The sequence below is a fragment of the Nesoenas mayeri genome, assembly GCF_963082525.1.
Source record: "Nesoenas mayeri genome assembly, chromosome: 2".
In the NCBI taxonomy this organism is placed as follows: Eukaryota; Metazoa; Chordata; class Aves; order Columbiformes; family Columbidae; genus Nesoenas; species Nesoenas mayeri.
In genome coordinates this window covers 53,364,074-53,376,448 of record NC_137543.1, presented here as the reverse complement: position 1 = coordinate 53,376,448, position 12,375 = coordinate 53,364,074, and the positions used below count along the sequence as shown (strand labels likewise).

The 12,375-nt window shown below is 40.6% G+C and overlaps 1 protein-coding gene across 1 annotated transcript in view; it reads left to right on the top strand.

Annotated features, from left to right (window-relative positions):
- Window positions 1-11,775: 11,775 nt before the first annotated feature.
- The window catches only part of EPB41L3 (erythrocyte membrane protein band 4.1 like 3), a gene marked incomplete at its 3' end in the record, with an annotated part of 59,119 nt that continues 58,519 nt past the window's right edge, over window positions 11,776-12,375 (top strand). The window contains exon 1 of the mRNA XM_080340022.1: window positions 11,776-11,844. Within this exon, the coding sequence (XP_080196148.1) occupies window positions 11,791-11,844 (54 nt within the window). The 5' untranslated portion in view covers window positions 11,776-11,790. The remainder of the gene's footprint in view (window positions 11,845-12,375) is intronic.

Below are 12,375 nucleotides of genomic sequence, written 5' to 3'. Positions count from 1 at the left end.
TTTGAAATCCATATGTAATGTCTTTTGTAGTGTAAGGGTATGAACGGATTTCTGTGATCCGATCTAATAAAAAATATTCTTAAATGTCATGGATTTTTTTGAAGTTGTTTTAATACCTTAATAGTATACCAAGGTTTATCTTCCCTTGATTATTCTTCTGCAGCACTCTCAAACACATTTTAAAACTTTGCACTGCTGAAACTACATATATTTTTAACTTAATTTTTATGAAGTAGGTTAAAATAAGCTAGATAAGCTAGTTCTTGGCTTATTTTTTTCCCTTTAATCAGAAGACTTGATTTTCAATCTGATTGAATTCTGTAGCCAAATTCACTTTAGCCTTAGACTATCCAGTATTAGCAGCATCTGTGTTAAGTTTGATTCAGCTGATCTTTTGGAATCTTTGAATATTGAGTTTTAAGCCAAAACTTAGCTATCCAAGAGCACATCTGGCCTGCATATTATTACCTCATTTGTGTAAGGTAATTTCTTTTCATTAGTTTGTTTTCTGTTTGCTGGAAAGGAGAATTTGATATGGGGGTTGTGCTGGCAACAGAAAAAGTTTAGGGAACTTCAGTTATTTCTTTTTTCCTGTACTGAAATTCACATTAGAAGTCATGATTTTGATACATAGCCAGTTATAGTAAATAAACTAATAATATAAGACATTCTGAGCCTATTATATGTGTTTGACAAATGTGTAGACACTATTAGCTAGTCTGTCAGGATTGCTGTGTATAAACAAAGGTAAGGTTTTTGTTGTTAAATTTCTTAAGATTACTGTTACTCTTCAGTAAGTGAATGTGCCGCTTCCTAGGAGGATGATTGCACCATTTGAAAAAAAAAAATGCTTTCACAGATAGTTTGAATAAGCAGCTGTTTGCTGATGAAGACAAAATAACCTATTGGTTTGCACTGAGGGAGGAATGTTGTTTTCTGTCTTGTAATTTTGGTATTTTAACCTGCACGAGTTGGAACAAGATAAACCTTAACAACGCAATCATCTGAGGAGTTTGTAAGAAACTGGATTCAAAATGTGTTTGCTTTGCCTCTATTTACATCTGTAAGATAACAGCGTGAAGTCAATAGCATTTTGTTCTCAGTATTTGTTATTAAACATATTAGTCTGCATAGGGAAATAAAGAAGACATTTGGAAATGGGTAACCTTGGGTTAATTAAATCCATCTGCTGTCTGACTAATGACAGGAATATTGTATCCAGGGAATCGCTTATGCTAAAATATTTGATAATGCACAAAAAGTTTTCTAACAAAGCACTTTTAAAGCAAGTGAGGACTTATGTATAACTGGAGAGTAAACCAGTCCCAGGGAGTAACTCCTAGTATTGTAAGGCTCTGCTTCATGCCGGAATGTCTCAGAAGAATTTAAGAACTACGTTTGTTGTTCCTTGAGGTACAAAATGATAACTGGTAAGATAAGTCAAACTTCTTGTCCTTTCATGCTTCTTGAAGTTGTGGTTTATGGGCTAATTTAAATGGCTGTGTTTCCATGCTGACAAAGAGCCTGGATACAAGTGTTCATTAGGAAAGAAGCTATATAGGGTGCAAAAGTGAGCTTCCATTGATGGCAGCTGAAGGAAGACAGACTTTTGATTCATGTCAACTGGAAATCTGATCTTATATAAATTAATGCTTTAAGATACTTGGGGCAGCTGTTTTCAAACAGCAAGTATGATCGTTGCTTTCTATTTACACTGCTCTAATTCATGCCAAGAGGGGAAAAAAAACAATGCGTTACACCTTGTATTGGTCATCTATGCTGCTTGGTGGTGTTTGTTCAATTATTTTTGTAGCTGTTAGTTAGGTTTTTGTTACTTCCTAATTCATAGTTTGTGGAAAAGAAAATCAAATACATAGTTTGGTTTTTATTAAGTTGATTATTTGATTAATTTGGATTTCATATCTTCATACACTTGTGCAAAACATGGTTGAGGGGGCAGAAAATTTGTGAAGTTTGTGGAGATCTGGATGCTTTTAAAGCAAGGCAACCGTAGGAGCATCCATGTTGATGTGACAGATGGGCAAAACAAAACTCTGAGAGATTAACATTGTTCTGCAGTTCAATTTTTAAAGCATGCAAAAACGGATTGGCTGAATAGAATTGAAAATGGAGGATGGGTTTGTTTGATCTACATCAGAGGAACTTTTTTAGGCTTCCTTCATAGCAAGTTGGACCAAGTCATGCTCTTATGTGATTTATCTCTGCTTAAGCAAGCATCTAAAATAGGTCAGATGAATTGCCCTCTGAAATGCCTGGTTTTCTCCTCCCTCTTTAAAGTGACCATCTCAGATGTGGACATCTGTAATTTGATTAGATGAGTGCCTTTCTGACTGTCATATTTTAAAAGACATAAGTTGATTTTTGCTTTTTGTATATGTTGTTGAAATGATACATTTAACAGGGTGCTTTTGATATAACTGTGCCAGTTTGAGTGTAGAAATTTATGATGTATTCCTAAACAAGTCTATCACATGTTAGTACTTTGAAAATGTGGCCTGAAGCATAAATCTGCCACATATGCTTTCTAGTTCTGCTTTTCTCTCATGCTGTTTTGGTGCGCAGGAGGTAGGAATGTGCACCCCCCATCCTCACAGGCAGTGCGAAAACTGAGCTCAGGCTAAATGCTGGGCACTTGCCTGCCATACAGAGATATGGATTCACTAGAGGACTTAACCTTGAAAGGGCAGGATACATAAATGAGTTTGAAAATAGTAATTCGCCTCATTTAAAAAAAAATTTGTCAAGCAATGTAGCTTATTAAAGAGGAGAGGAGAGGCTGTACATTTTTAGTGATCTTTAATAAACCTGTTTCTACTAGTAAACATTGTAGTTTACTACATAGTGTATGTTGAGCGTTGATAGTGACTTCCTAGCAGATGAATTAGCAGATGCATTTTCTGTGGAACTGCCTATAATTACATAGTAGCTATGGTTACCAGGTTAAAGAAATCAGGGCCTTATGATCAACAGAAATAGATTGCAGCAGACTGATTTGGTTTTGAGTTGCTTAAAAGCAAAATGCTCAAGGATAAGACCATGAGCATATGAGTAACAAAAGTAAGAGCAGACTTTATTTGCTGAACTGGCACACAGTCTGCTTTTTCTTATCCTTGTTTTGATAGAAAATCATAATATTTTTTAAAGTTGGATTTTGCTTCTATATAGTTTGAGAACTGGGTGCCAAACACATATTTGTAATGAAACAATTTAATTGAAATAATTAAGATTTTGAATGACTATTGCTTATGTTTTCATTTTTATTTACCAGTGCACAAAGTAAAATTCAAACAGCCTTGTCACGTTCAAGGAAAGTCATATTCACTTTATTTTAAATCTAACACTTAGAATGACTTAATGGAAGTATTTATCTTTTCTTTTGGATGCTCCAGCACTTAGAAAGAAATTACTGAAATGTGGGTAAATTCAGGCAGGAAGGACAGAACTGTGCTTAAGGACAGTTGTACATTTCCACTGAAGTTGGTGGGACCACTTCAGATGTTTCTAGCCTATTTATTGCCCAAAAGCATCAAAAAAACACCTGAGTCCATTTCCAGAATGAAGTGCAAGTGTTGAGGAGTTCAAGAACTGTTGCCTTAAATGTAAAAAACAAAAGATTTAATGTTTTCAAAAGTTTCCACGTGGTTTAGAGGCCCAAACTGCAGTGAATTGTGTTGGATTTAGAGCCTTCAATCACATGAGCTTTTCTCAGTATGTTACTCTTCTTTTATGAATTATGAACTATGTAGAACTGTATGTCTGTGTGTAACTTAAACATAATTCCTATAATTATAATAATATAATTATTCCTATATTATAATGTAGAGTAAGATTTTATGGCAGTGGACTCTTATTCAGAGTATGGATGCATTGCGTGATGTTTTGAACCAGGAGATCTTTCCTAGGGATTCTCATTGGGCCACTAATAGCCACTTCACTTTTAAAGGCTGGGCATATTAAGATGAGGACTTTGCACCTAATTTTTCTCCATTTTATAAGCCTCCCCTACAAACTCACAGCTATGAGATGGTACTCAGTAGGTCTGTTTCCCTTGTTTTACAGAATAACCAACCATGACTACAGAATCAGGATCGGACTCTGAGTCCAAGGACAAAGAGCAGGATCAGCAGGAGAGCCCTGCACAGCAAGGGGCGGCAGAGACCCAGCCGCAGGACCAGCAGCAGCAGCAGCAGCTGAGCGAGGAGCATCAAAACGAGCTTGAGCAGTTCTCAGCCGTGGCAGCCCACAGCACACCTGTGAAAAAGGAGCAGGTAAAGGAGCTCATGCACACATGCTCCGTGCATGCAACCAGCTATGTGCCCACTTATTGCTCCCAGGAAATAATGAGCCTGGTGTCTCAGGAGTGGAAATATATATTCAGATACTCATGGAAGGCTATATGGTGTGATGCACAAGTCATATGAGGAGCAGCTGGAGGGAACTGGGGCTGTTTAGCCTGGAGAAAAGGAGGCTGAGGGGAAACCTTATTTCTGTCTACAACTACCTGAAAAGAGGTTGTAGCAAGGTGGGTGTCAGTCTCTTCTCCCAAGTAACAAGTGACAAGACAAGAGAAAGTGCCCTCAAGTTGTGCCAGGGAAGGTTCAGATTGGATATTAGGAAAAATTTCTTCACTGAGAGGGTTGTCAAGCATTGAAACAGGCTGCTCAGGAAAGTGGTGGTGTCACCACCCCTGAAAGCATTTAGATGAGGTTCTTAGGGACATGGTCTAGTGCTAGAGTTAGGTTAACGGTTGAACTCAATGATCTTGAAGGTCTTTTCCAACCAAAATGATTCTATGAATCTGTGCTGTAGAAATTGACTGGTTGGTCTTCTGCATTTAAAAAAGAATAGCACTCATGCAGAATGTTTTGAAATTCATGTCATGTCTTTCGTCCTCCAGTGCTTAAATATAAGGGCAGTCTTATTGACTAAGCAGATAACACTAACACTAGGGGCAATGTAGGCCCACTGATGAATGAGGTGGGTGCCCTGGTGACAGAATGTACAGAGAAGGCAGAGTTACTGAATGACTTCTTTGTTTCTGTCTACACTGCCAGAGACTGTCCTGAGGAGCCCCATGCCCCCAAGGCCTGAGAGGAGGGCAGGACAATGGAGTAGTTGGCCTTGGCTGATGAGGACTGAGTTAGGGACCAATTAAGCAATCTGGATATCCATAAATCCATGGGTCCAGATGGGATGCGTCCACGGGTGCTGAGGGAGCTGGCTGAGGTCATTGCTAGGCCACTCTCCATTATCTTTGCCAAGTCTTGGGAAACAGGAGAGGTGCCTGAGGACTGGAGGAAAGCAAATGTCACTCCAGTCTTCAAAAAGGGCAAGAAGGAGGACCTGGGTAACTACAGACCAGTCAGCCTCACTTCCGTCCCTGGAAAGGTGATGGAACAACTTATCCTTGGTGCCATCTCAAAGCATATCAAGCATAAGAGGGTCATTAAGGGCAGTCAACATGGCTTTGCCAAGGGGAAGTCATGCTTGACCAACCTCATAGCCTTTTATGAGGGCATAACCAGGTGGCTACATGACAAAGCAGTGGATGTGGTCTATCTTGACTTCAGTAAAGCATTTAACACAGTCTCCCACAGCATTCTCACAGCTAAATTGAGGGAGCGTGGTCTGGATGATTGGGTAATGAGGTGGACTGGGAACTGGCTGAAGGAAAGAAGCCAGAGAGTCGTGGTCAATGGGGCAGAGTCTAATTGGAGGCCTGTATCTAGTGGAGTCTCTCAACAGTCGGTACTGGGGCCAGTACTGTTCAATATATTCATCAACGACTTGGACGAGGGAATAGAGTGTACTATCAGCAAGTTTGCTGATGACACTAAGCTGGGAGGAGTGGCTGACACGCCAGAAGGCTGTGCTGCCATCCAGCGAGACCTGGACAGGCTGGAGAGTTGGGCGGGGAAAAATATGATATGTAACATGGGCAAGTGTAGAGTCCTGCATCTGGGCAGGAACAACCCCAAATTCCAGTATAAGTTGGGAAACAACCTATTAGAGGGCTGTGTAAGGGAATGGAACCTGGGGGTCCTGGTGAACAACTCGATGACCACGAGCCAGCACTGTGCCCTTGTGGCCAAGAAGGCAAATGGCATACTGGAGTGTATTAGAAGGGGGTGGTTAGTAGGTTGAGAAAGGTTCTCCTGCCCCTCTACTCTGCCGTGGTGAGACCACATCTGGAATATTGTGTCCAGTTCTGGGCCCCTCAGTTCCAGAAGGACAGGGAACTGCTGGAGAGCGTCCAGCACAGGGCAACAAAGATGATGAATGGAGTGGAGGATCTCCCTTATGAGGAAAGGCTGAGGGAGCTGGGTCTCTTTAGCTTGGAGGAGACTGAGGGGTAAAGGGTGAGTGCCACGAGAATGGAGCCAGGCTCTTCTTCGTGACAACCAATGATAAGACAAGGGCCAATGGGTATAAACTGGAACACAATAGGTTCCATTTAAATTTGAGAAGAAATCTCTTCATGGTGAGGGTGACAGAGCACTGGAACAGGCTGCCCAGGAGGTTGTGTAGTCTCCTACTCTGGAGACATTCAAAACCCGCCTGGACACATTCCTGTGTAGCCTCAACTAGGTGTTCCTGCTCTGGCAGGGGTTTGGACTAGATGATCTTTTCAGGTCCCTTCCAATTCCTAACGTTCTGTGATTCTGTGAAACATCTTCGATCTTGCATTTGCATTAGATAACAGTGTCGACTTTTAAGAAGCTAAAAATGTTTTCATAGTTCACTTTTCCTTTGACACCTGCCCAAAACTGATTTCATGCTTGCTCCTCTGATGTTTGAGCCATGAAGAATCTATGGTCCCTTAAGCTTCTCGTAGTTCTGAAATAACTGCATTATAATTACTTTAACTTTTCATGTAATAGGTTTCAGAAGAGCTATTGCATGCTTTTCCATTTAGTTCATTGTTGCACTTATTAAATTTATGGAAGCTGCTTTCTTTTTCCTGTTAATAATTTCCAGTCAATAGGATTAACAGGCATTGTTCTTCATGGGTAAGTGGCACACAATTAATGAGGTACCTGCAAATTGCATCCCTTAGCTCTGTAAGGTTATGACCCTCATGTGATCGCATTTGCCTTTGAAGAGCGGAAAAAGGCAAACTCCTCCTCTTCTCCACCCTTTAAAAAAATTCAGGTTATTTGAAGTGGTGTCTGGTTATTTTACATAGCTGTGAGACAGTGATGGTGAAGCAAGCAGATGTAAGATGTTACTTAAAATCAGCACGGGTGCTTGTGTGGGAGCTGTTTGAGGTTGGCTATGATCTTGGGTTTTAAGCTTTTGTCCACAGAGCTACAGCCCAAACACTGTTGGTGGGGAAAAAAGGGGGGTATAAGCAATTTCAGGTACAAAGTATTTTTACATCTCCCTCATTTGGGGGTGCACCACCTAGATGCTTGGGACAACATATGTTTTTGGGAATAAATTTAAAGAGGTGTCTTATATCTGACTTCTAATATCTCAAGAAGCAGACATGGCATGGCAGGATTTCTGGTGTTTATTGCTATCGAAGATCAACAATTGGAAAAACTGCATTTTTAGGTTTTTTTTTTTTACATTCCTAACCATTTTTACCATTGATAACCCTTGATCAGTTTCATTCCATGCCCACCAGAGATGTCTCTACTCTTGCTCCAACATCCACTTGTTATGTGTTGGGACAATTTTGGTCTCTGAAATAGATCAGAAATTGCCTGTAGATAGTTTGGGGAGAAGCAGCAGGACTGCTTTTCCAAAAGAGAAAGGTGCTGCACAAACTGGTCATTAATTTAAAATATAATTCTATCAGACCTATGCATAAGTATTATTAATTTTCTTATTCCAGCCATCTTCAGTCATCTTTCCACCTCAAGTTTCTTTTCATCTTAAACAAAGCAAAACAACTCCTCCTCCAAAACAAAACAAATAAAAACCTAATAAACAAACAAACACACAAAAAAACAAACCAAAACAAAACAAACCCAAAACCACCACAACACGAAAAACCAAACCATACCAAACTCAAAGACACCACAACCCAAAAAAAAAACCAAAACCAAAACAAAACAAAAAAAAAAACAAAAAAAACAAAAAAAAAAACAAAACAAAACAAAAAAAAAAAAACAAAAAAAACCAAAAAAACGAAACAAACCCCAAACACAATTAAACACACCACCCTTAGGAACCAAAGCTGTCCATCCATGTTTATGGAGCTGTGAGTTTGGAGACCCTCTTATGTGCTGCATGATCGTTTCTTTTCCCAAAGATAACCAGTGAGCCAGTGTCTGTGGAAGCCTCAATAAAATAACAGGGTTAATGAAGAGATATATGAGATCTTTCTGCTGAGATTACCAATTTTAATCCAGAAGTCCCTGTTCTAAGATGACTGCCCAATGCAGCTGCAGAGATCTGCCCAGCATAGTGGCTTAGGTGTCTGTATCACAGGAAAGAACTACTTAAATACAGCACTAAGAGACCAAGGCATTGACAGTGGTCTCATTAAAAAAGCCATAACCTGAAGGAGTCATGGGTATCATTCTGTCTCTTGCCATCTGTAATCACAGTGAAGAAGCTGTTGGCTTTTGCTGTTGCTTGGATGAGAGAACCTCAGGAAGAAAGATTTAAGTTACCGATCCGTGACAGTGACTTTTTGTTGCTGTTCTATATACATAAAAAAGAACATTTTAATGAAGATAAAAAGGCTTCTTCATGTTGAGATTAACAGTTACTACCAGACCGAGTCCTTTCTATCAGGTATAATAATGCAGTCTTACTATCTCCTTGCCTTCCTATCTCATTGAAAATGAACAGGAAGGCATTGCACGGGTTGGGCACTGACGTTTCCGAGCAGTTATAATAAGTAGATGGGATTCGCGCATTGAGCAAGCTTGGTAATATCACTTCATACCCCAGTGAGAAGCTGTGAAGCGTCGAAGACCATTACTGCTGAATCCTGTCACTTCAAAGGCTTGCTTCAAGAGTGGGATCCAGCTTCAGAACGGGTTGAACATACTGTGTCACAGTGAGGTACAATAATTTAGATAGAGCTGAGAGAGCTTATGCTCAAAAATCACAAACCGTGAAGCAACTTGTGCTGTGCTAAAATTTAGTACATGACACTGAAAATACAGCAAAAATACACCACAGAGTTATCTTAGGGAAGAATTTAGGAGAAAATGTAGCTATGCTTGCAGAATTCAAAATAATTCACTGAGTACATGGGTACGCTAGCCACATTTTTTTCCTAGATGCCAGGATGTCAGGTTTCTTTAGGAAGGAGAGGCTTAATATAGTCTGAAAGTACCTCAATGCCTGAACATGTCAGCATAGTTTGGGAGATCTTCTCTAATAGTTCTTGGCATGTTTTGTTCTGCAGACAAATGAGAGAAAATCCTTTGTATGATTTTTAACCTAGACACATTCCCCTGCTCTTCATGTAGACAGGAACCTTAACAAACAAAGTAACCTCAATACAATTTTTTAAAAATGTATAAATAAGCAAGTTTCTGCTGTAGTCTTGAGTTACCGAGTATCTTCATGTGAAGGAAAATAACCACCAATAAGGACCAATGAAATTTATTTGCAGGCTGAAGATGCTTCTAAAATTTAAATGGCTGTTGGGTGCTATGTGAAACTAATGAGCCACTGGCAATGACAGTATATTTTCTACCACTTTCGCACCTCCATGTGTGCGTGTGCACCTTCCATGGCAGATTTCTTTAACAAAACATGTGGAAATCTTCATAGACCCTCTCTGCCCACCAGCATCAGCACAGCTGTTCACAGAGACCCTAGGAGGAGACATCTGGCCTTGGTTGTGTTAGAAGGGTAGTTGGCCTCAAGCCTTGCTCTGAGCCTCGAGTGGCTCTCCCCCTTCATCACAGTCACTGTGAGTGTTAAATGCTCAGCAAACTGCTGACATGCATTGCGCCCTTCATCTCCCTCCAGCCTTCAAGGTAAGCAAGGACCTTGACATCCAGACGCAAGGTTGGTGTCCAAATGCTGGAAGGAGAAAGTCCTCCAGTGCTGGAGCTACATGGGACAAGAGATGGCTGGTGCTGTGCTGCTCCTGGGGAAGAACATCCACAGCTCAGGGGATGATGTGGATTTTGAAAATAACTCTTGCTATTTTATCTTTCTAGTCTCCACACCTGTGGAAGCCCAGAAGACCATTGCTGTATTCTCTCTGGCAGGGAAAGGAGAAGTGTGGGGTCTTGCCCCACCTCCTTGCGGTTTGGGGGGTGCTGGCACTGTCAGTAGCACAGCTGACTCCAAATTCCTCTTTCCACCATATACCCGAAGGCAGGAGAAAGCTTATGGCTTGTTTGTATGAAATCTCTTGGGGAAAGTTCCCTGGAATTTAGTGGTACACTGTTGTTGCTGGTTATACGACGCAAGGTTGTTTTGGTCTCAAAGCAGATTAAAGCCTTTGGATGGATTTGCTCCATTCTCATGAAATTTTATTATATACAATGAATGGAAACAGACTTGGAGGATTAATTTACAATATCTTTCCAGTAAAGCTTGTTGCCTGTTACACTGAAATAATTCAGAGCCAAAAGAGTTATTTTCTTTTCCTTCTAGTGAGATAATGGAAAGATGTTATTTTTATTTCATTTTATTTAAGCTTTAGCTTAGGTATTACTGCACTCCTGTTAAGGTTTTGTTTGGAGACCATGAGGGGCATAACTGATGAGAAGGGCAATGACTGTGGCACAGTGCTGTTGCTAGGAAGGGTGAAATGCTGTAGAGCTGTTCTGGCTTTCATCTGCTGCCGTGGAGAGTCCCACGGGCTGTGCTGCATCACGGTAACTCTTAAAATGGTCTGACCCTCAGATAAACCCAAGCAAAAACAACCACAATTGTTTCTTCTTGCCCCTTTTTCCTCCAGTATATTTGTCTTGCAAATAGCACCTACTTCTCGCCAGCTTGAGGGACTTATCGGGCATCTGCAGAGAGCAAAACTCAGCCTCTCATCCTGTACTTATCATCCATTAGCCAGTCGGCTGCACATAAAAGTTGTTTGGCCCCTCACTTCCTTCCTGTTTGTTTAACCCTTTGGTTGGGCACTTCAGGAATCTTTCATTTTCCCAGGCACGTCAGCATCCCCTGGCAAATTCACACTGTCAGGGAGGGATCTGCACCCTCATTTAGGGAACTTTTTTCCCACTGATAACGAAATTAGTGTAGACCTGATGGTTTTTTCCTGTTCCATATGACACCATGGAAGTGTCTCATGATTTGATAGGGACAGGACTTAAAAGTAGTATCAAGAAACTGTAGGAAGATTTGTTCATCACAAAGTTTACCAATTATTCAACATTTTCAGCAGACCAAAAAAGCTGGTCCAAGAAGTCCAAGTGGGATTTTTCACCTATGGAAAAAGTGGAAACCTAAAGTATTTTCATATATGCCCCTCCTTCATGGGTGTTCTGTACATTTTGCAGTGACAGAGGAGGGCAGGGAAGAATGTGAGGAATCTTTTCAATGGATAAAGAAGACTCTGTCCTGCATCAGGGGCTTTATTTTGCATGCCTCATGCTAGGCTCTCCTTGTTGGGTGCAGGGTGCACAGTGTACTGCATTGCATGATTGGTTTATCTCACTTCCAAACTTATCTTTCTCTTCATAGGCCACAGAAAAAGAACAGGAGTTTGCTGCTGCGAGTGCAAAACAACTGGAATACCAACAGCTAGAGGACGACAAGCTCTCTCAAAAATCATCGTCTAGCAAACTTTCCAAATCTCCTCTAAAGATCGTCAAGAAACCGAAAAATATGCAGTGCAAAGTGACACTCTTGGATGGATCGGAATATGCATGTGAAGTAGAGGTACATTGTGTTTTGTCTTCTTCATCCTATGTGGAAAAAAATATTTGAAATTAGATTCCTGATTTAAGCAAAAGTATGAATGGCCTGGTATTTCACCAATGCCAAGCACAGAGATGCTTCCATTGTTTCCTCTGGAGGTTGGAGGTGTTGCATAGATTTGAGCAGGGTGATGGATTGTGAGCAGTTCCTGGAACAGCCAGAGACTTTGGATTAATTTTATGTCAGCACATACCACAGCAGAATGCAAAAAAAAAAAAAAAAAAAAAAAGAATTCTAGGCAGCAAAGACCAAAGACCATAAATGAAGAAGGAATTCATCCCATAGGGCTTCTCTTTTCCTTGGTACTCTGCTAAGTTGAGACTCTACGTTGAGTCACTGTCCAGACAGTAATTCTGATCATTGTGAGATTAGCAGGGGAATGAGAGATGCCCAGGGGAGGCGGGGGAAATGTCAGGAGCAAATAGCAGGGAGAATGGGAAGTTTTACATGATTCTCCACAATGTCTGTGAATCATAACTGTGTCTGAATGTT